Source organism: Amblyomma maculatum, unplaced genomic scaffold (assembly GCF_055883805.1).
Source record: "Amblyomma maculatum isolate TAMU_Amacu unplaced genomic scaffold, ASM5588380v1 scaffold_13, whole genome shotgun sequence".
Classification (NCBI taxonomy): domain Eukaryota; kingdom Metazoa; phylum Arthropoda; class Arachnida; order Ixodida; family Ixodidae; genus Amblyomma; species Amblyomma maculatum.
Genome location: NW_028146738.1, coordinates 37,363,040 through 37,386,043, shown reverse-complemented (window position 1 = coordinate 37,386,043; position 23,004 = coordinate 37,363,040). Strand labels below are relative to the sequence as shown.

The window sequence follows — 23,004 nt, the reverse complement described above, 5'->3', positions numbered from 1 at the left end:
ACGACGCTCGGGATCGAAACACAACTCGCCGGAATCTTTGGGTCATGGCCAAGACGGGCTGTGTGGGGTGTCATGCGAAACACCTTCTGCAGCTTCCGCAGCAAGCGCAACTGACTCGACCTCCTCCCGGCGTACTATTAAGCCTTCGGCGCACACCATCGCGTACTTAATCGTATCACTACGCGAGGCGAGGGCAGCTCAAAAGACCATGGAACAAGCAGCTCATCCCTCGGAAAAGCAGGATTGACATGTCTTCGAACTGGAATTGGTGCGAAGTGATGCGCGCACAGCTAAGAATACTGCTTGGTAGCGGAACTTGATATGTTGACACGGTACCGGAGGAACGTAGACATGGTGTACAATTTGTTTCTTTGGTGCCAGCGACGTGTGGAAGACGAACAATTGAACGCTGTGCGGATCCACTTGCTCAAGCTTTGCGCTGGCCCTTGCGTGAATGTTTTCTGCGCTGTATAAAGAACAGCCTACCTGGCATTTGTGTCGTGTCAGAGAAGGTGTTGATTCGCTACCTCAACTTGAAGCTAAAGACTTCATGCGTGCCGCTTGCCTTCGATCCCTCTGATGTACTGGTCATTCTCCTAAACCACGAAATCATAAATCAGAACAACGCATATAGATGGGCTGTTTGAAAAAGGTTATTCAGGCCAAGGACTTGACTGTTGCAAAATCTTCTATCTGTTTATAAAGTTGCCATTAACACCTGTAAATAAACACTGCTACCGCGAAAGTTTGTAGACCTGCGTTTGAAGTATTCTGTTTGTATTTTTCTGAGTGCAAAAATCTTGTTGGCCTTCGCATTACCTGAGCTTGCCTTATCTACAAAACCATGACAGCGTGCAAATAAGCATTCCGATCGCGAAAGCTTCGCACTATCAGTCATGTTTTTGTGAACAAAATTAGCTCTATGCAATTTCGACTTCATCCACTTGTGACAAAAGTGATGGCTTCAAAGTGCAAGCAGTTCCTTCCTCGATGTTAGCGAACGTCTTGCGTTGTCCTTTCTTGCGCTGGTTCCGTTTTTCTGTGGTTCTGTTTTTGTGTGAAAATGCTTTAACTGGTCCAAGCGTCCGCCTTCTGAAAGAACCAGCTCAGTGACCAGCGCTGACGCCCTAAATGAAGGAGGGGGATCTGCTTCCTTCCTTGATGGGGGAGATCAGCAGGGGTGATCTGAAGTGTCGGGAAACAGGTAAGGGGCGTTCGGTTTTGAAGGAGCAGAGGTACCAACATTTATATGAGTTTCATGTTAGGCCAAAGATGTACTTGGATAATATGATAATATGAAAAATAGATATGATTATTGCTTATTGCTAGCTACTGGCTACGAATAAGTAACTGCAGCACTGCACCAAGCCTTAATAATTAAGGTAATACCCAGGAAATTGTTATTTACCATAGTAGTACACTTGTTGACCTTTTATTGGATGTGTGCCATCACTTGCAGTATGGTGCTGCAGAAGCTGGCTTCAATATATCTAAAAGCCTATTTTGTGAAAATTACTGGTGGGCTTACCAGAAACACTGGGTATGTTACGTGACGGCCTCCTAAGGTTCGACGTCTATCATATCTACGGGCGTTACCGAGGCAATAAAGGTTACAGGACAGCACCTAATTCTGCTTAAGAGCGTAAATAGAGAAAGCCACTATTCAGGGGGCGGTTTTCACTAACTGCATCGTCGTTGCAATGGAGGCGAAACGAAGAGGCATCCGTGTGCTGTGCTATGGCAGTGTATGGTAAATGTCCCTATGTGGTCAAAAAATACTCCGTAGGTTCCTCTATAGGCACATCGTTTGAAGCGGAAGGCTTTCTAGGCCCGTAGTTAAGATCTCACGTTCGCGAGATGTGTACTTCCGCGAGATGTGTTCGCTAGTCTTTGCAATAGGTTTTGACATGGAAATAACCTCTCTGGTCAAGACGTTGCAGTAGGCTCTGATGTCTGCACAATTTCAACATTATGAATAGTTAGGCCTAGTCCCTATAAAAAGCCTCTAGGGCCACGTGCAAGTCAGTTCAGTCTCGCATGTCAAGGAGAGGAATCCTGAGATGATGTTGCCTAAGACTTAAAGAAATAATTAAATTTCTAAGATGGACACAAATGCGCTTGATATTGGTAGAAGAAAAGGAGTAAAGGCTTCCCCCATTAAGTTATTAAACGAAGCTAATTGCACTCTGTGACGGTTTTCTCTTACTGTCTTCATTTCTATTTTCCTCTCTTCCCATGCGGAGTGGTAGAGGTCCACGTAGAATGTTTGGCAGATAGTGAGCCTTGCGTCTTGTAAACGAATTAAGTTAGGTTTGAGGATTTTTACGTCCAAAAGCGACTCAGGCTACAAGAGGCGCCGCAAAATTTGGACGGCTAGAAATTCTTTAACATACACTCACGTCGAACAGGATACAGGAGCCTAGCTTTTCGCCTCCTTCGAGAAGCGGCCGCCACGGCCGCTTTTCAATCCCGCGCCTTTGGACACAGTAGTCCAGCGCCCTTACCACTGCATCAGCACGGCGGGCTGTAAGCGAAATAATTTATAACCGTCATTATCATCCGCTACTGTCATGACTGTCACTATCGCTACTGCCATCGTCATTGTCAGCTAAATGCACTATCACTGTCACTGCTGCTAACATTATGATCATTGTCACTGATTCCATCTTTCGTCATTGCTATATTATCATCACGGCAAAAATAATGAGGACCTGTTTTTTTCGAGCCCTGTGTACAACAGGCTAAGGGATGCGCTCTGATTAAATCGTTCTTGAAGCCTGCCAGATTTGGTATATTTTCAAGCAATAAAGGAAGAAATAGGCCTGAGTTTATTAGTGGTTAGCGCGCTCGGCTGGGGATCGGAGGTACAGTGAATTTATTCCCGGTAGAGACATATCTTTTTGTTAAACTCTCAGTATTCGCGAACATTTTCTGAGAATATTTCCTCCGGAAATTCGTTTAGCCCTTAAAACTAGATGCGACTTTGGCCTTAGAGTTACTTTGCGTACTTTTTGGTAATTTCTAGACCCACTGATCTGCTCTGCGTGTCTACATCATCGGTTGCAAGCTTGGCATTTCGACCTCTGAATTACTAATCAAGGCAATATTATGATTAAATCGGATATATTTAGTGTGTTAAAAACGAAAATTTTCCCAACTTTTCCGAGTTGGAATCTGTGAACACCTCCTGTATACACAGAACCAATATCGCTGTAGAGACCATGTTCGTGTCTAACGCACTCCTACACTGGTATTTTATTACTACGTCCTTATTAGTAGTATTTGCCAGCGATGCGACTTATCAACTCGCATAATGACCCAAAAGACATCTGAGAGCACATATCATCACGGGTTCTGACGAACGGGGCTTTTCAGCACATGAAATCATAAGTGAGAACGGTCCATGGGAAAGCGGTGCCTAGAGAAGAGGAACAGCGTCAGCAGAGAGGATACGACCAATAAAAGTTTTTGTACTACGCGGGCTCCAGAGAAAGCCCGCGCAGTAGAAAAAACACGCGGTAGCGGATTCCCGAGCCGCGATTGTAATGCTCTCAAACGTGGCTCTAGCGAACGAAATCAATTACGGTCGTGGCTTCACGGCTCTGTTCAGCGGTCGACGTATATCACTGGGCTGATTTCTTCCTGTAAGCTTGTCCGTCGGCGCAGTTGACAGCGCAAGTAGCAGCGAGCGCTGTGAGCTCGCTCTAACCATTCCTAACATTCATATTGAAGGTAGCGCTAAAAACAAGGACCAAGGAGTAGAAGCACGCATCACGAGCGCTTTTTCGCAACTGAAATGGTTGTAAATTTTATAACTATATAAAAGTTTTATTTGCAAAAAAGGGCTCGTGCTGTGTCCCAATCCTTGGTCTTCGTTTTCTGCGCTACCTTCAATATGAGAAAGATTCAACTCGCCCAACTTTCAACCTTACAATCGCAAAAATGTCACCATGCCATTGTAACTTGGCCATCTAGTGATGGTCGCACATAACTTCCTTCACTAAGAGCACATTTGAGAGGAGCGCAATCGAGATGCGCGAATTTGCTCGCCACGAGATGTTTTTTGTTTGCATTTCGTGGTCTTTCCTTGAAGTTCGGAAAAAATATACACCTGACGCTTTTTTTGCAGTGATTAACGGAATGGGGGTTTTTAAAACCTCTCGTTAACATTGCAAACCACATTTTTTATGTAAAGTGACTAATATATTATAGAAAGTTAATGCTTAACACATTAGTTGAGTGCAAAAATAATAATTGCCTGCAGTACCCAAGGCGTTGAGCAGCTGTATGGAACTGGTTTTGCTGGCGTACCTCAGATATTTTATTTTTAAAGGCTCAAGTTAGTTGGAGCATCTGGTATAGACGTCTTACAAAAAGGAATTTTGTATCTCTATTGGTCGGCAATTGATCACCTGTTGAATCAGCTGAATTCCCATAGAACTTCAACACTAGCTGAGTTCAATCAAGAGTAGGCAAAATAATTATTTGTGCTCTTTTAATACGGCAGCGAAACCTTCAAAACTGTATTTGTTGTTTTTTGGCAGCCGCCGACTTACATCCTTAGCACTTTGATTCTGGCAGCATATGAATTCTGTATTCTTTATTTGTTATTGCTCCATGTCGCGAGACGCACCTTTATGGGTTTCTTTCTCGCGCAAGATGGCCGATATCTCTCAAAGATTCTGGCCTCTCGCGTATGTTTCCACAATGTGCCATTTATGCTACTAAGGTTGCGACTTTGGATGGTCCTTAGCCGCTTTTAAATTGAGCGTTGACATGTGCGACAGGCATTCTTTGTTCGACGACCGCCGAGCACGATTGTTGCAATCACCGCCGCAGAACCGCTTTGTTCTTTTGCGGGCACAAGCCAGCCCAATAATGAGTTTCTTCAGTGCACTCATAGACTCTTCATTTGTGTCGTCGACCTTGTCGCCACCCCGCGACATCTGGTGCCTTTGATCCTTCAAGTGAAGACCTCAGCCTTGTTCCTGTCGCCGTGGTGGACCAGCCTACAGATCACCGAGCCAGCCACTGACTTCAAGGGCACCCGAACACGGTCTGCTGCCTGACCCCGTTCGACCCCTGTATGCATTAGCATTGTAAATGATCCAGTCAACACCACCGGTTGTCTTCGTGCCGCCCCGGGAGCCCCCCATTTTCTAAAGACTGCCCACTGAAGATGCGGAAGACTGGATGGACCTTTTCGATCGCGTGGCGTGATTCAACGTCTGGAACGACGCAGCGAAACTCAGACATGTCTACCTGGCTCTTCAAGGACATTCCCGAGTTTGGTTTGAAAATAACGAGACTTCTTTGAAGGATTTAGAAACTTTCAAAGTTGAGTGTTTAATGGCCTTTGCGAGTTCCGCCGAGAAGGAAAGAACTCAGGCTCTCCTCCTATTAAGAATTCAGCTCCCGAACGAGTCATTCTCGCTTACTTTGAGAAGATGAAGTGCCTCTTTCGCCTCGCCGGCCCTAACTTGATCAAAGCTGAGAGAGAGAAATTTTTAATGCGAGGCGGTAAAGAGTCGATTTTTGCAAGGCTTGTCAGAAATTCGCAAAAAAAAACGTGGCAAAATTCGAAACTGAAGCGTCGACCATCGAGAGGACAATGGACACCAGAAAGCACAACTACGACCGACCACTCCAACCGGTCTACGCAAGCCCCTACCGCAGCGCATCTGGGAGAGGAAAGAGTCTTCTGGACCTCCTCCAGGAGACCGTGTGAGAGGAGCTCCGCAGATTGCAGCCATCATCCCAAATACCCCAGGTGGCGGTGGTCGCGGACGTTGTCGTCAAGAAGTCCAGCAGGCACTGAGCGTTCCTCAAGCGATGGCTCTGACGGCTCCAGTGCAAGAAGCAGCAGCGATAAACTATTCTGCTGATTTGTCGTCCTGCACCCCGACGCGGCCTCCCAAACCCTCGTCGCTACGATCCTGCTCACGAAAGCCACCCCTTGGCCCCCGCCCGCAAAGTCTACCAACGATCTCCAAGCCCCAGGAAACATGACGCCTGGAGAACGTCTAACAACCGACCGCTCTGCTTTCATTGTGGTGAGGCTGGACACACCCGCTGTCACTGCCCGTACAAGGGAGAGCAATCGTCGTCAAGACATCCGTCACGCTCCCCATCAACGTACAATGCCTGATTTGCATCGCCGGGCCACGGTTGCGTGCAAGGATGGTCCCCTAGCTACCGTAGGGGAACTTTAGCCAGCAACCTTTGGAGGCAAAGCGGGTTAGCGGCGAACAAATGAGGATCCTCCACCGCCTACGACGATTGACCATGCTACGATGTGCCCGCCACTACACATGACGAGGACATCGACGCCAACGCGACCATGCGTTAAGCTAACACCGACGCCCAGTGAAATGACAACAGTCTGTCCTTTCCGCGACCTGAGCAAACGAAGTAGGAGAGATTGAAAACCGAAGCAAACATGTAGTACAAGGTCACAAACAAGTGACCTCGCCGTTGCTGTCGACTACGCACGGTTACCGCCTTAGTGGACACCGAAGCCGACTACTCTGTCATCAGTGGAACTTTTGCCACCCAGCTCAAGAATGTGACGACCACTTGGGATGGCCTGCTCATCCGCACCGCTGGTGGTAATCCTAATACGCCATCTAAGCGATGCACCGCAAGGGTTACAATAAATGGTCGTAGCTACACTGCTAGCTTCGTCATCCTACAGCAGTGTTCCCGCAACGTGACTCTGGGTATATATTTTCCGAACGAACATCGGGCGATCATCATCCTCCGATCCAAGCTCATCGACGGACAAAGCCATACCTGCTACGAGAACTACAACGTATCAGATCATTCTCAACGTCATTGACGGATAAGTGACCGTACCGCCCCGATCAAGCTTCATCATCCCTGTGGGTACAAAATGAATCAAAATCACGGAAGGGGTAGTCAAAGGAAACACTCAGGCATTATTGAATAGAGGACTTGGCATTGCAAGAAGCATCGTCTATTTCCGTCAAGGACAAGCTTAGGTACTGGTCATGAACTTCACTGGAGAATATCGACGCCTTAGCAAGGCCATGACGATCGCTTTACTAGAAGAATTAACAGACATCCGAGATGTATTCGCCCTCTCCAACCAACCCTTGGAAGACGCACCCGACATATTTTGTCAGCCTAGGTATCACATCAACCCGGAATTACCCCACAGCAGAAAGTACGAGATTCGCAGTCTTTTCCGAACCTACAGTGAGTTCTTCTCGTCGCCATCTAAGGCGCGACAAACACCAGTTGCAAAACACCGCATTAAAACTGACGAACACCTCCGACCTCTGCACCAAAGCTCCTAACACGTATCGCCGTGAGAACGCCAAGCCATCCGCGAGCAACTCGATAAAATGCTTCGTGACGATATTATGAAGCCATCAGAGCTCCTGGGCAGCGGCAGTGGTTCTGGTGAAGGCGAAAGACGGGACATTTCGTTTTTGCGTCGACTACCGCCGCCTAAAGAGCATAACGAAGAATGTTTACCCTCTTCCTCGCATCGACGACACACTCGATCGGCTCTGCAATGTGAGGTACTTCTCACCGATGGACCTGAGGAGCGGCTATTGGCAAATTGAGGTTGGTGAAAGAGATCGAGTGAAGACCGCATTCATCACACCGGACAGCCTTTACGAGTTTAAGGTGATGCCATTTGGCCACTTCTCCGCACCAGCGACGTTTCAACGAGTAATGGAACAATGCTGGTGGGCATAAGTGGCAAAATTGTCTCGTGTACTTCGATGATGTCGTTGTCTTCTCCTCGAGCTTTGAAGACCACCTGAAAAAGATTCAAACAGTGCTAGAAGCTATCAAGTCATCAGGGCTAACATTGTTAGCAGAAAAATGCAAAGCTGCCTACGAGTAACTACGGTTCCTAGGTCGCATCATTAGTAAGGATGGCGTTCAGCCAGACCCAGAAAAAACAGTTGCGATAGCAGTTTGCACCGCCCGCCGATAAGAAAGCCGTGCCCATGCATGTTAGTTGGGGTGTGCGCTTACTACGGACGATTTGGGAGCGACTTTTCGCACGTCGCCGGACCGTTGACGCAGCTTACAGAGACGTAGCTTTTCGATGGGAAGCGCAGCAAGAAAAAGCCTTCGCCGAACTTAAGTGCCACCTGCGGTCCCCTCCTGTCCTTGACCACTTTGATGAAAACGCCGAGACAGAAATTCACACCGACGCAAGCAGTTTGGGTCTTGGCCCTGTTTTCGTCCAGAATAGGGCTGGAGAAGATAAAGTTATCGCCTAGGCTAGCCGTTCACTGTCGAAAGCTGAAACCAATTATTTGACACCGGAGAAAACGTCTTGCCATCATTTGGGCCACATCAAAATTTCACCCCTATTTGTACGGACCATACAGGGTTGTGAGCGATCACCTTGCCCTGTGCAGGCTCATCACCTTAAGAGATTCCTCCGGCCGCCTTGCACGGTGGAGTTTACGCCTGCAACAATGCGACGTCGTGGTGGAGTACAAGTCTGGTCGCAAGCCTTCAGACGCAGAATACTTGTCGCTGGCTCCTATTGATGCCCCGTTGAAGGAAGACGACGGCGACATCTTTTTGGGACCGGTAAGCACCACCAGTTTTGCACAGCAGCAGCGCTCAGAACCTCTGTTGAGAGACCTGGTGGATTGCCTAGAAGGCAAGACGGTTTCTACTCCTACGGTCTTCAGGCGTCAGCTGTCGTCCTTCGCTTTGCACAACGTAGTTGCGCAAAAACAGCTCCAACACCGGAATCAATACCATCTGTCTGCAAGACAAATTGCTTGTTCAGATCGGGGAGGCGCTGAATAGTGGTATTCGCTAACGCGCGAGCCAAGAGAACAAATGCGTCGTTCTGTTCCTTGCCCCAGACCCACTTCGATCCTTTACGCAATGGCAGGTTCAACGGCCTTACGAGCTCTGAACAACTAGGGATGAATTGCCTGTAGAAAGCAACCATTCCCAAAAACCTATGTAAGCTTTTCACGTCCATCGGGCAGGGGTAGTTCAGAACTGCCAGCAGTTTGTCAGTGTTCGGTCTCAAAGTGCCATCATCCAGCACAAAGCCCAAGAGGTTCACTCTTTTTGTTGCCAACTGCACTTTCTTTAGGTTTATCGTTAGACTGGCAAGTCTCATTCTTTCAGAAACGGAATTGAGGTGAATGAGGTGCTCTTTGAACGACTGTAAGAATATCACGACGTCGTCGAGGTACGCCATCGCGTAGTTTACCTTGCATCGCTAAGCACGATGCCCATCAATCGCATGAGCGTGCTCGGGGCATTAGACAAACCAAACGGGAGTCGAGTAAATTCAAAGAGGTGGATGCGGTTTTCAGAATGTCACCTTCCGCAACCGCAATCTGCAGGTACCCTCTGCTTTCGTCCAGGACTGTGAAGAACCTTGCGTTCCCTAACGCATACATCACAGCTTCGATCGACTGGAAAGGTAGGCTTTAGTGAGTTGAGCTTTCGATAATCAACCCACAGCCTCACCGAAGCATTTTTTTTTCGGCGCTAGAACCACTGGGGACGCCCAGGGACTTTTCGAGGGTTTCACCGCGCCGGTATCAATGATCTCGTCAAGGGCACTATCGAGAAGCTGTCTTTTATGCTCTCTAACAGCCACGGGTTACATCTTAAAGGCGCGCATAACCAGTTTCAGTCTCGTGCTGAAGCAAGACGGTTCTGGCCGGTTTTCCTGTGAAGCAATTTGAAAATGGTAGTAAAGTTTCGACAAGCCTTCGGCGCTGACTACCGGGTCCTGAGAAGGACGCAATAATTGCTTCTAATGGGCTACCTTCTTTCAACGTCGCGGGGGAGCAGTCTGCCACACAAGCGTGGGAGCGCGCCGGCTGGACGATGAATCTTGCCTGGCTGCGCTAACCAAGGGAATGAGGGGGTGAAGGGTCTGTAGCATAGCCATTGTTTCCCATGCCGAGCACAATGTTTTTACTCGAAAGAAAATCCCTTCCCAGAATGACTGATATGGCCAAGACTGACAGGTGGTCGAAGTGACGCCTCCGCCTTCTGCCGTCAAACCGCACCACGATACGCACTGCTCCCGCAGCTTTTGCCGTCCCGGCTGCTAAGCTCAAAGGGGTTTCGGCTGGCCTGACGCGGATGTTACATCTATGGCAGACCTGGAACACATCGTCACCGACCTGTGACCGAGTTGAGCCCGTATCATCGAGTGCAGGGTAGCTTAGACCAGCTAACCACACTAGCATGATAGGGCCTGAGAGCGACAATACTCCTTGAGCTCAGAGGCGAGGAGAACAAAAGCCTCTGTTCCGCCGGTGTAGTCGACGGTGACGCGGCGTGGGATTACCCTTCCCATTTTCTGCCGTGGCTACCGCGAATTTCTCCCGCGGACGGCGACAGGTTTTTGTTACCAATTATCACCGCCGGCGGTCCGCGTTTGTTTGTATATGCCTTGCTTGACACTCGCGTGCCACGTGGCTCGGCTGGTTGCCACTCCAGCAAAGCCGATTGTTTACCTGCTGCGCGGTCGGGGGACTCCGCGTTCCACGGAGTGGTTGGGACCGTCTTTCCCATTTCTCCGCGCCTCCGCGGGCGTCGCTGCCGAGCTCAGATCGACGCCGCTGTTCGAACGCGTAGAGGTGAAGAAAGAGCAAGACATAATAGTGGAGTCTTCCGCTGGCCTTTCTTGCCCTACTGTCATTACGTCGGCGCCTCTGGTGCGCAATGCGGAGATTTGGCCTCTGGCCCAGGCGCATCGCAGCTCTAGCGATTCGGCTGCCCTGGGGGTGTCTGGTAGCGCAATTGAGCGAGTAAATCCGCCTGCATTACTTTCGCCTCCTGTGCTAGGGCCTCGAGGTTTCAAAACCACGTCCTCGCAAATACGGCTTGAAGCGCGGATGGCCCTGCCCGATCACGCGCGCGACCTCATCAAGATCAGTTGCCGTGGGATCTGCCCTCTTGTAGAGCTCCTGCATTGTGCGTACATACTAGTGGAGGCTTTTCTCTGGGTGCTGTCTGCGCAACGCGAGCTCCTGAAGCATCCGGCGCCCGTAATCGGGCGGCAAGAACTCGGCGCGAAAGCGATCTGTGAAGTCTGCCATCGACTGGCCGCCTGGTAGCGACTCCATCGCGCTGCGCTCTCAGCAAGCGCTACTGGAATCACCTGCGCTAGCACCGCGTCATTTGGATAACTCAGTGCTATCGGATAATCCTCAAGTTCTTGTAAGAACTCGTGAACTGACTTCACGTCCGTGTAGCAGGAAAAAGAGGGAGCCTCCACATTTATCCGCGGACGCGAGACTATTGCCGCAGCTGCGGCTTGGTTAGCGCTTGCCACCGAACCGAGCTGACGGGCTAACACGGAAATATTGCGTTCATGTGCTGCATAGGAGCGGCTGAGTTGGGAAACTGTGCGGGCTCTGTCCGGTACCTTGCCTCAATCCCGGATGCAACGGTATCCGAAGCGGCGGCCCTAGCTGCCACGTATTTTCTCGGCGGTAAGCCTCACTCAAACAGTTGCTAGCCGAAAAAAATCCGAACTGCTCAAGCACAAATACTAGTTCGCGTCAGCAGGCCGGTCGTAAAGGCTAATCGCGGCGCAAACCCTCGCGTCTTTGTACGATATATGCAAAAAGTAAAAATTCAAACACAAACTGCCTGACACTAAAAACACACACATCACCAATACCAAATTAAAACACTGCACAAACACAACTATACAACATTACGCCTCGTATACACGCACGATAACGCTAAATTTAAAATGGCGTCGCGCCTATCACACAAAGGAAGTCCGTCGTGAGCGTTGCCGTGCGTTCCCACGATGGCAGAGAAATTGTCCACATGGGTGCTAATGAAGCCCCAGTTGGGTGCCATTTTGTGGACGATTCTTCTTCTTCAGGAAGACGCAAGACATACACGTAGCGGGCCGTGAAGCAAACATGTTTATCTCACTCAGGGGCAGGCAGGTCTGTGGGGCAGACCGGGGAGTCATGGGGTTGTGCCTTGTCAGGCCGGGAGAGCAGCCAGGAAGCGGGCAGCAAGCGGGCAACAGGAGAGCGGAGAGGGAGCGAGACACCCGCGGGCCTATTTTTAAGGCGTTCGAGCGGGGACCGATCAAGGGCCGGTTTCCTCTCGGAAGTTGAGGGAAGGGGATGCCGGGGGGCGGTGCGCCGCTGCTTTTAAAGGTCCGTGGAGCGGGGCCCCACAAAGTAAGACAAGTATCCAGTGAACTCTTTGGAGGACTCCGCTGCTGAACTTGAGTTTCTGCGCGAGGAGGACGTGATGTTCAACAGTAGCAGGCGTTTTGGATTGAAGATGAACAGCCGGCGTGGGCTGAGGATCTGGATTTTGGAGAGTGTTTTGCTTTTACTTTTTGTGTTTAGGAGAGTTTTGTACAGCATGTGCTATGAGATATTGAAGCGCGTATGCACATATTTCGGGCAGGCAAGCCAGTGTCATTGAAAACGCAATTACAGGGGTTCTATGATGCTGAACCGAATATGGAGTGAAAGATTTAGCAGCGGGCGATCGATCGTTGCTTTGAACACAACCAGTGTTCAGTTGAACGCATCAAAGTTCAGCATCGATCTATGCAGAACCCACTTTCGTGTCCTGCGCATGCGATGCCGGCAGGTGCTTTCCCGCTCCAATCGGTCAGCTCTGCGGGGGCGTGTGCATGCACAGTGGCACAGTGCGGAAGCTACCCTCCTCATCATTCTCGTACCGGCGCGCCTTATTTCTGGGATGCCGCTACCCTCCTCTTCCTCTCTTCGGCGAGCACCACCGACATCCTTCGCACTTCTTATCAATATCAGGGGTTGTATCACTAAATGTAGTGTATGAAATTTTCTCTCGGCTCTCCCAATCGTTAATTCGTGCTGTAATTTAACGCATGAAGTAGCACTTCATAATCATCATTATCAGCTTTATTATGCCGACTGCGGTACGAAGCTCTCTCCCATGTTTCTTCAATTAACCCGACCATGTGCTAGCTGCATCCACTTGACCCCTGCTAGCTTCTTCACGCTTTCCTTCCCTTGTAATCCAATTGGTTCCTGTTTGAGACCATCCCTTGTCTTCTCTTCGCCCTACATGCACTTCTCATGTCCACTTCTCTTCTTTTATTTCGATTAAAAAGTACGTAAGTGGCATCTAATAGTACTTTTTTTCTAACAATATACCACTTGGCTAATTTATTCAGAAATATTTTAAAATCCGCATTATCTGTTGGGACAAAAAGCCAAACGAGGAGACTTCGCAGTCGTTCTTCTGGTGCGCATCACCACAGAATTAGCTTCCTCAAAATAAATTTACCTCCACTTTCCATTTAGATTGTCATTTACTCAAATGAACTGATGTGGATGAGAACCCATGCTGCGAATGCTGCTATAGTTGACTCCTTGTTGCTGGAAAAGACAGAGATTTTTAATTACTTCTGATCAAATGAAGCAAATCTTCCATCCTATTATGTCATTATAAAATAGGTACCGCTCATTATGATGTCGTGCGTTGAGTTACTGGATGAAGAAGCAACCTGCAAAGATGGCAGACGCATTTTATATGTTACGGTTAGTGATGCAACGCTTAATATAGATAAAAAGATTGGCCAGGTGTACCTGAAAAGTGAGTGGGTACGTTCGATTTTCAGTCCCTGGCAGTCATAGACTCCTTGCTGTTAGGTGTGTGGCGTGCGATTTTCTTCGTGCAGCGCAGAAGCTCCGCCCACCAGCACAGCTTCTGGGCCGGTGGGAATTTATTGTTTGACTTCGAGCGTATTTTACTTTTCGTTTTCCTTTTTACTATATTGTGCGCCAAACGATGACACTGTCTCTAAGAAGCTATGAGACATTTCATTCTTGCGGCTTCACTTTCTTGCTTTGAATTTCACTACACACGTAAACGTCCAAACCCCCGAGAGTGAATTTTTCGTGGTGTCTAGTTCGCTACCGGTTCCGCGATGTTGTCAATACTCAGGTCTGAAACTGTTGCTAGCCAAACGCTTTGTGCGGCAGCAGCTAAACCTTGATGTAAGTCAACGCTTTCGTCAGTTTTTGAGCCAGCTAGCTGCGCCTTTGGAAGACCTGGGGGAGCAGAAACGGCAAGTAAACCTTGCCAAACTGAATTATGTGAAATAATTCGCATTCAGGTATGTCACGCTCCGTTCGCGAAAAGCACCGGTTGATTCATGCCTCGGTTGTCTATCTTTAGTATTACAAGTGCTAGCAGACATGCCAACTATCAGCCACCACTCTCACTTCTTTCGCAGTGGCATCTCGAGCATGTTTTTGATTTGGCGTGCGTGTAATACTAAAGGTAGATAACAGAAATCAATCAGTGCTTTTCGCGAACAGAGCGTGGCATGCCTGAACGCGAAGCGTTTTACAGAACCCAGTTTGGCAGGGTTTACTTGCCACTGCTGCTCACGAAGTTGTACCGCGGGTCCAGCTCACTGCGTTCGAAATCAGACAAAGCGTTTGCAAAAGATTTTTATGAAGCGTTAGCTGCTTCAGCACAAAGCGGTTCTGTTGCGATGTTTTAATATCGCGCTGAATAAATTGTGAGGCAGGTGAAAAATTGGACAGCACGAACAAGCAGTCCGTTTTTGGGCTTCTAAACGCTTCCGTGTGTAGTGAAATTCAAGAGAAGAAAGCGAAGAAGCGGGATTCAGATCTTTTACAGCTCCTTAGAGAGAATGTGTCTGTTTGCTCACGATATCGTATGCAGGATCACAAAATATACTCAGAATGCGCTCGGAGTCCAACTAAGTATGGCCGCCGTTCAGGAGTGTTCTGGTGGGTGGAGCTTCTGGGCTGCCCGAGGAAAACTGAACTCCAGACACCTGTCACCAAGTAGTCTGGGACTACCCGAGAATACTGGGACTTAAACTGAACGTACTCACACCAACCAGACACAACCGGCCAGAGCAAGCGGTTCGAGTGATGGTCGGCGCTACGGCGCACGTGACTGCGAAGCGGACAACTGTGTCGGTGGCGCACTCCTCGTTAAAGGCAATTTCCAAACCTCAGTTCATACTCAGTCAGCATGCGAGATGTGTCACATAGTATGTGACAGGTCTCGCCGCGGTGGGCTGGACAACTGAATGAAAGTAGAGTTAGTAGAGTTAATTGTTGGGCTAGTTGGTATTCTAGATTTAAGGACATAGTTTTCAGCGCAAAGGCACGCGGGCAAAAGAAAGGAGAAGAAGGAAAACTATAAGGACGAACACAACGTTGCTGTGTTCGTCCCTACAGTCTTCCTTCTTCTTCTTTCCTTTGGGCGCGTGTTTGCGCTGAAAACTGTATCCTTAAATCTGAATGAAAGTACCCGGGTTCTGACCTGACCACCACGGCTGTGTTTCGATGGAGGCGAAACAGAAAGGCGTTATTGTGCTGTGTGATGTCAGCCAGGTGGTAGAAATTACTGCAAAGCCCTCCACTATGAATCCTCCGTCTGCCTTTCTGGTTTTACTCCCGCGCAGTGTAAATGTCCACAGAGAAAGTGTGACAGATATATCGGCTTTTATTCCTATAAACCGTTCCGTTAGGGGTCGTGCCCATGTGCACAGCTAAAGGTCAAATCAGGCGCAAATATGAGCTCTATCGGAATAGTTTATAAAAAGCATAGACGTAGTATCTCTCACACTATCTCTGTGGAAACCTGGCCCGCGCCGTATAGGTCATTTCCAGCCATTTTGTGACCTTCTGCGGTTCATGCGAGAAGTTAAGGAAAACACATCTAACGGAATGGCTCATAGGAAGGAAAGACGCACTATCTCTATCACAAGTCAATAACTGCAGTCGAGAAACCAGAGGTGTACAGCTTAAAAAAGCAATTTGCTTCAACAATAAACAACAGTAAAAGGTCAGGTACAAGGCAACAATAATCATTCACGCACCCGACAATTTCGCACTCAGGAGGGCTTTACGATAATGGAAAATGGTTCTATTAGTCTTTAATGTCCTTCAAGGTACGAAAAAGTGACAATAGAGCATGTTTTAGTAGGCACTTATTTTAGGAATGCTCATCAGAGGTCTCGCTTGAGGCGATTTTGCTCGGCCTCCGAAGCGTAGACGATGGAGCGTCGCGACGATACGAACCACAGCTTGCGATGCGTCGGCCTAGGACGGCAGCCTCTTGCATGTTTCCCGCACCATCTCCAAAGCTCAAGTCTCTTGTGACGACCCCGTGGCAGCTGCGCGAAGCAGGCATCGTCGCCTATAACGTTCTACTTGCATCGTGGTTCATTGCGCCCTTATATCTTCGCGGCCGCAGGCTCCGTGAGTTGGCACGAACTCGTGGGCCCTGAAATCGTGCAGCCGGAACATCTGGCTTTGTTATTTCTCCGCCGTCTCAATAAATATTGCTTCTAAGCAGACGCAGATAGATCGTGGTTTGTTTTCTTGAAGCGACGCATCCAGCTCACACGTGATAAACTGTCACAGATACTCCGCGCACACCTAAACTGCCACGTAGAGGTGGTTTTTACGCCTGATTTCAACATTAAATAACTTCGCACAAGAAAATGATTTTTATTTCCAGCTTAGCTTGCTGGAATTTGGTTGTTTGGTCTTTTTGAAAATTAGAAACAGTTGTGATTTTCATGTAATAACATTTACTGGCAATGTATGCGCGAGTATACAGCTCTAGACCTACAGATCCTTGGACAATTTTGTCTTTGTGCCCTGAACGTTTTCGCTTAGCGTGTACATCACATTCTTCTTTGCCGATCACGCGTCGACGCCGTTCACTTTTCCCTAGTGGGCCAGGCAACCTGCAACAAAACAGTATATCCAAAATAGCTTTCCATCCTGAGGTAACAGTGCAGAACAAGAACGGGAGCACTGACGGGAAGACAAGCCGAGTGTCGTGCTCCTGCACGATGCTACATCAACGGTCCCGAATAGGAGCCTTGAAAATAAGTTTACCATATACAGCTTGCACCTTCATAGGAGTCAGCTGCTTTGCTGGTTTTTCATGGCTGCCCATTTTTGTCGGTCCTAGATTTCCCCTTACACTTCCTTTTGCTAGTGTTTTGAGGCCCCAAATTGCCTGGGCAGCTTCTCTAATCATCATAGTAGGCTTTCCATTCTTGAAAAGCTTGTTAGCTTGCTCTTTAGTGATGTAAATTTTATTTGAGGATGAAACAATAAAATGAAACATACACAGATGAATATTTTGCAAAACATGTAGCACTTCCGAGGGAAGTGTAGTTTAAAAGCAGTATTCATGCATTTTATAGCTATCTCAATTAGAGGAAATTATATACTCTCACGTCAATGAGGGCCCAGCGAGTGATCTGAACTGAAGCCAGTTGAAACACAGGCAGCTGTAACAATACAAAACACTAGTTCAAAATATAGTAGCCAGAAAAGTGAGGACAGTGAAATTTCAAATTTGAAATTAAACCATGCACAGGTTCTAATAATGGTGAGTGAACCAAATTTAGCCATCAACCCATTTAGCATAACTAGACTGAAATTCTTCATTTACTTACACTTAGAATTTACTGCATTTAGCATAGAAATTTCTGCAGTGGTCTCGGCGCCTTCACTTGACCATTCATTTTGATCAGGTACCGTCTGTTGCAGAAGTTTGCGGCCCAACGCGCCGGGCAGAGGAGCAGTATCGCTCCCGAGAGGCGGCGCTGCGCCCGCCGGCGCCGTCTGGTGACGTAGCTTTAAAGAGTGAGGAGGCTTGTTCTCTTCTCCTCATCCCGAGGTTGATATCAACCTCGGGATGAGGAGAAGAGAACAAGCCTCCTCACTCTTTATAGCTACGTCACCAGGCAGCGCCGGCGGGCGCAGCGCCGCCTCTCTGGAGCGATACTGCTCCTCTGCCCGGCGCGTTCCTCGGGATGAGGAGAAGAGAACAAGCCTCCTCACTCTTTATAGCTACGTCACCAGGCAGCGCCGGCGGGCGCAGCGCCGCCTCTCTGGAGCGATACTGCTCCTCTGCCCGGCGCGTTGGGACGCAAACTTCTGCAACAGACGGTACATCCAGATGCAATGTATCAGGTACAGCCAGATACAATAGACATTGTGACGACCCTTTAGCAAAATAAAAAATCAAAATTATTCACCTTAACGAAGTGTTTGTATGTGACGAAATCAGAAAAACTATCAGAAAAATTTCCTTGTGTGCTTACAGTTCATGCTAGCCTCCTGGCTTTTTCCAATTGGTTTATCGGCCAGGGTAGGTGGTGTATCACAAGGGTTGGTGCGGCCACGAGGGCTGCTGTGACAATTAGGTCTGCTGCGGCCATTGGAGCTGCTGCGAACACGGCGGCTGCGCCGGCCATTCGCGCCATATCTGCAAGTTTGAAGAGCACAAACAATAGCTATTTCACCTTTTTTGGCCCACATAAGTGCACGCTTTCAAGCGACATTATTTTACAACTCAAGGCCATATAGCACCATGTCCTCTACGGTTTTCTGCAGACGTACCATGCTCGCCATCTGCTACCTACTGCAGCATCTGCTAGCCTGAAAAACAGAATATATTTTTAGAATACATAAAATGCTCACACCAATACAAAATCAGATGCTGAAGGTATATGACCTTAACGAAATCAACTGCTTTGTAGTCTTGCTTTCAAGGAAAGCCATATGCTTATTTAATGAGGCTATGTGCTTTTTTTGGCCATAATATTTTGAGTTCTAGTGCTTTGCCTTCTTTTCGGCAGCCTTGAAACCTTTAGATGATACTGCGCTCTCCTCCGAGCGGCAAGTATTAACGTCATCGCAACTCTTCCGTTTTTGCCAATGACAAAAGTTTTGTAAACACCAAATAAGGACTGTGACATAGCACCATGTTTACAGCTGCAAGCTGCTTTTACATAGGGCTTTTAATATAGTCAAGATGTTCTTATGCCATGCGTAAATCACACCAATCATTGCAGACATTACTTTGATGGATGAAAATGTTATCCAACACATATAACAATTAGCCCCACTTCTTACAGGCACCTGCCAGTTGTCTGCAGCGTCACGGTAACGAATTAACTGCGATGTCATGAGAAGCCATTGATGTAACTGGTTCGACGGCCATTTGAGCGGTATTTTTTTCTTCTGCATTCTTGAGCTCTAACGCAACTGTAGCTCTCAATAGTGCGTAAGGTGGTACTACAAATTCAAAAGCAAAAGCATAATTTATAAATTACTAAAAAGCAGCAAATCTATGACTGAAGTTTTCAGCATCAACTATCATCTACTATCGTAAACATTCACCTCACCCTTTCGCTCAAGGTGCATGTTCCATCAGCGGATGCGGCCGCATTGCTTGGCAATGTGTGTTGTACATATCTCCCAAGCACAGGTGAAAACTGCTTTTTTTGTTTGCGCTTGGTACTGTCATTTTGTCTTTGCAGCCTGCTGCAAGGAAATGTTACAGTAATGATAAAACATGGAGTAAGAGACAATGCATGCTCAAACGCACTCACATATGCTATATCACCACAAGCACAATATACAGCTACCACGGAAAGGAAGGCACCTGTTTTTCAGCCTTCTTAGCAGCAGAAATGTCATTTTTGTCCTCAAAGTCAGGTTTGTTTTTTGGAGGGACTACCAATCTTTTCTTGGCGAGGTTTACTTCCATCTCTGCTCTTGACTCTGCAAGCAGTTGAAACCAGGCATGAAACTATTACCCATATTAACAGCTCAATCATCAGGAATAGGAAATATTTAGAAAGAATGCCTAATGCTTATGTGCATGTAAAATAGCCCTGCATACTCTAATGTGATGTATAACAGATACCTGCATGCACTTGCAATCATGTAGGCTATAAGAAATAAAATAATCACGCGCGATCCGGAGCGACCGATGATCGCTTTTGCCACGCCGCCTGGTCGTATCACTCGATCTCGCCTAAATGTAGCTCCTTTTTTAGGGACCTATTACGTAATTTCATGCATTTATTCCATGTAATCCAGGAATAATTGGCGGCGAGTAACAGCAACCAAATTATACAGATTTAAACTGCCAGATTTTTGCACATCTTCTCATTCACACCTAATGGTCTAAACGCATTCAATAAAATCTGTGTTGTGTGGATCGCTGTATACTGAGGGCATGCGGTTGTAGTTTTCCCGATCGTGAAAAATAGGAAAAACGGGCCTGTACAAAGAAAACGTTGAACAATAGGTTCACTAACTTGCAAGCTTCACAATTTGCACGAAATATTCTCCTCTATTCTCTTCGTCCTCAGGGTCGTCCCAGTACGCACTGTATGTCTTTTTGTTTTGAAAATCTACTTCATGCTTGGGAATGAAGTCTAATATAGCATCGGCAGGCATAGCATGCAGTCGACTGTCTTATGTGTCTTCAACGAAGCGCACCAGCGCGAAATTGTGTCGCCTGGATTCGCACACGCTGCTTGGTCCGAAAAAGTCACGAACGTCGCCAACGCTCCAACACTACTTCGATCACGGAGACCGAGAAAACATGCAAGTGCAATAAACTACGGACGTATCGAGCCTGTATGTTGCGCCACAAAGAAATCCAATTACCATCTAACAGACAGTCTTCTTGAAGAGAGCTATGCATTTTATATCATTACAACTATTTTTTTTTCATAACATGCAAAACTATTTACATTAACAATACAAACTAATAATTTGATAAATTATGAGGCTTTCAGTATGAGGCTGGCGTCTCCTCTTGGAGTTTGGATTTAGATTTGGATTTCTGGCCTGCCAGAGATTTCCTCACGGACCTCGACAGCGTAATTGTTTAGTGCTGACTGGCTCCATGCTAACGCGTTTCGCGGACGGTTCTAGCAACCATCTAAACCAACGACATAGCTCGATTTTGACAGCCGACGGCTCCACGTAAGAGGCGCAAGACTTACCTCGACCCAGACTCAACCGACTGCGTACCAAAGGCAACGAAGTCACGTTTGAACGCTGGTGATTCGCTGATATTCACGCAACTTCCAAAGATTATTGCAGCTGCGTCGACTTCGCAGGGCCCGCTACAGGACGACCACAGAAGTATGCCTACGTCACCCGGCAGGGAAACACTCGATGCCACAGCGCCGTCGACGTTCCAGCACCTCGGGTAGTACCCGCTTCAGGACGACCGTCCTTCATCTTCGCCTACGCATGTGGGAATTGAGACTGCCCCGTTGTCACCTTCTGAGGACTCGCTGCACGATAACCAAAGAAGCGCGCCTTCTTCGTCCGAGTTCACCAGTAATAATGAATCTTCTAATGAGTGGAGTTCCTTTTTTCAATCTCCCGATGAAACATCGCCGGTATCTCCTCCATCACCGCAAAACCTACACGACTGGGTGAATGCGGAGCCGAGTCAACTTTTTGACGCAGAAGAGCTGAGTTCCTCATTTATTAATGGGGGTACTCTTAATAGAGAAGATGCATTTATGCTGTTGCTGCATGTTGCCATTAATCGTGGGCTGTCGTGGACAGCGATTGAGGCAATTCAGTTGTTCAACAACCTCTTGGGCAAAAAACTATTTCCTGAAAGTGAATATTTATTTAAAATGTTCTGTGGTGTGGAAATGACGGACATTGTTTTCGATTTTTACTGCCCATACTGCACTTCCTTGCTGGTTGAATCAAATGGCAGTGCCGAAAAACGAAGGCAGCTCCAAATCCAAGTGTACTGTTTGCACAAAGTGCACGTTGGGCATGAACTGCTGTGAGATGGAAGTTCTTTTTTTCGTCTGCCACTACAGAAGCAGCTCTCTACCATATTGTCAAGCTAGACAGCAAGTCACGCAGTCATGACCACCCTAAGGTGTGCACCCCCTCACAGTGGTGTTATGACTGATATCACAGATGGTGAACAGTAGCACTCAGTACGTAGTCAAGTAGGTATAGGTGAGCATGACTTAACACTCACTTTGAACTCTGATGGAAGTCCCGTCTTCAAACCATCCAAATATAGCATCTGGCCTGTGCAAGTGACATTGAATGAACTGCCACCATTGCATCGCTGGAATAATGTGATGATACCATTACTTTGGTATGGCAAAGAGCACCCTGACATGACATTGTTGACGGAGGCCAATGTCTCTGACCTGAAGGTATTCAACACCGAATGCATCAAATGGATTCATGAGGGAAGGCTTCTACTCTCAAAGGTATGACACCATAATTATCATATATGGCTGCTCTGTATGGTCTATTTTAAGTTCTCACAATCCCTGAACCTTTAATAAAGGACAGCTGCCAACACAAGCTGTGACAGTTCTCGGACATTATAGGTAGGAGAAAAAAAGAGGGGAGACGAGTGAGATAAAAATGAGCTTACGACATTTTCTGAAGTTCTGATGTTCTGCTGCTTGAAATATCTGATCACCATTAATTTACAACATGCCGAGTTCTCGAAATAGAGATCCTCTGCCACCTTTGTTGACACATCAGGAGAGTTTGGCAGAAATACAGTTTAGGGTTGCGTGATTATTTTACCAGCAGAATATAGAAAAGTCTATTTTGCAGGTGCAATGGATTTGCGACCACGTCTGGCAACTGCTGATCTAGACATCAAGAAACGACCACACGATTAACTGTTCTGGTTGAAGCAAGCTGGCAGCTTTGTGATAAATATTGCACTGGAAAGAGACGTCATCGTTATCGTCGTGAACAGCGCCACCAACAGCTACTTAAGGAGTGTATCGCCTCTGCTTCCCTGGGATTTGCGACCACGCGTGGAGACTGCTGGGCGCCTCTTCTTTTCATTGTTCTAGGTATGATGCCTTATTACCTTTAATACTGTAGTCGATTTTATGTGGTCGTTGATCCCCATTGTGGTTCGCATTGCTGTACCTGAGTAACGTTATGGGTATTGATGTAAGCACTTATAGAGCCTATATAGGTGCCTTTATATCGTTTCGACGTTGTGCGTAAAGACAACCTCAGCGCTTCAGTGCAGGATGTTACTTCATAAGCGGTCTTTTCCCCAAACCATCGACAATGTTGGCATTCATACGCATTGATGCTGTTCTACTCTGGGCTGGCGCTGTTGAGGCTAACCCTGGACTGAAGATAGATGATTTTCTGATAT

General features: G+C 47.5%; 1 protein-coding gene and 1 pseudogene across 1 annotated transcript in view; both read left to right on the top strand.

Moving 5' to 3' along the window:
* LOC146172584 (uncharacterized) overlaps positions 1-5,069 on the top strand; it is a 35,244-nt gene extending 30,175 nt beyond the window's left edge. Inside the window, exon 2 of the mRNA XM_084585812.1 lies at positions 4,969-5,069. Coding sequence (XP_084441938.1) covers positions 4,969-5,069 — 101 coding nt within the window. The remainder of the gene's footprint in view (positions 1-4,968) is intronic.
* A 542-nt stretch (positions 5,070-5,611) lies between these two features.
* On the top strand, positions 5,612-22,087 carry LOC146172583 (uncharacterized; annotated as a pseudogene).
* The last annotated feature ends 917 nt before the right edge of the window (positions 22,088-23,004 follow it).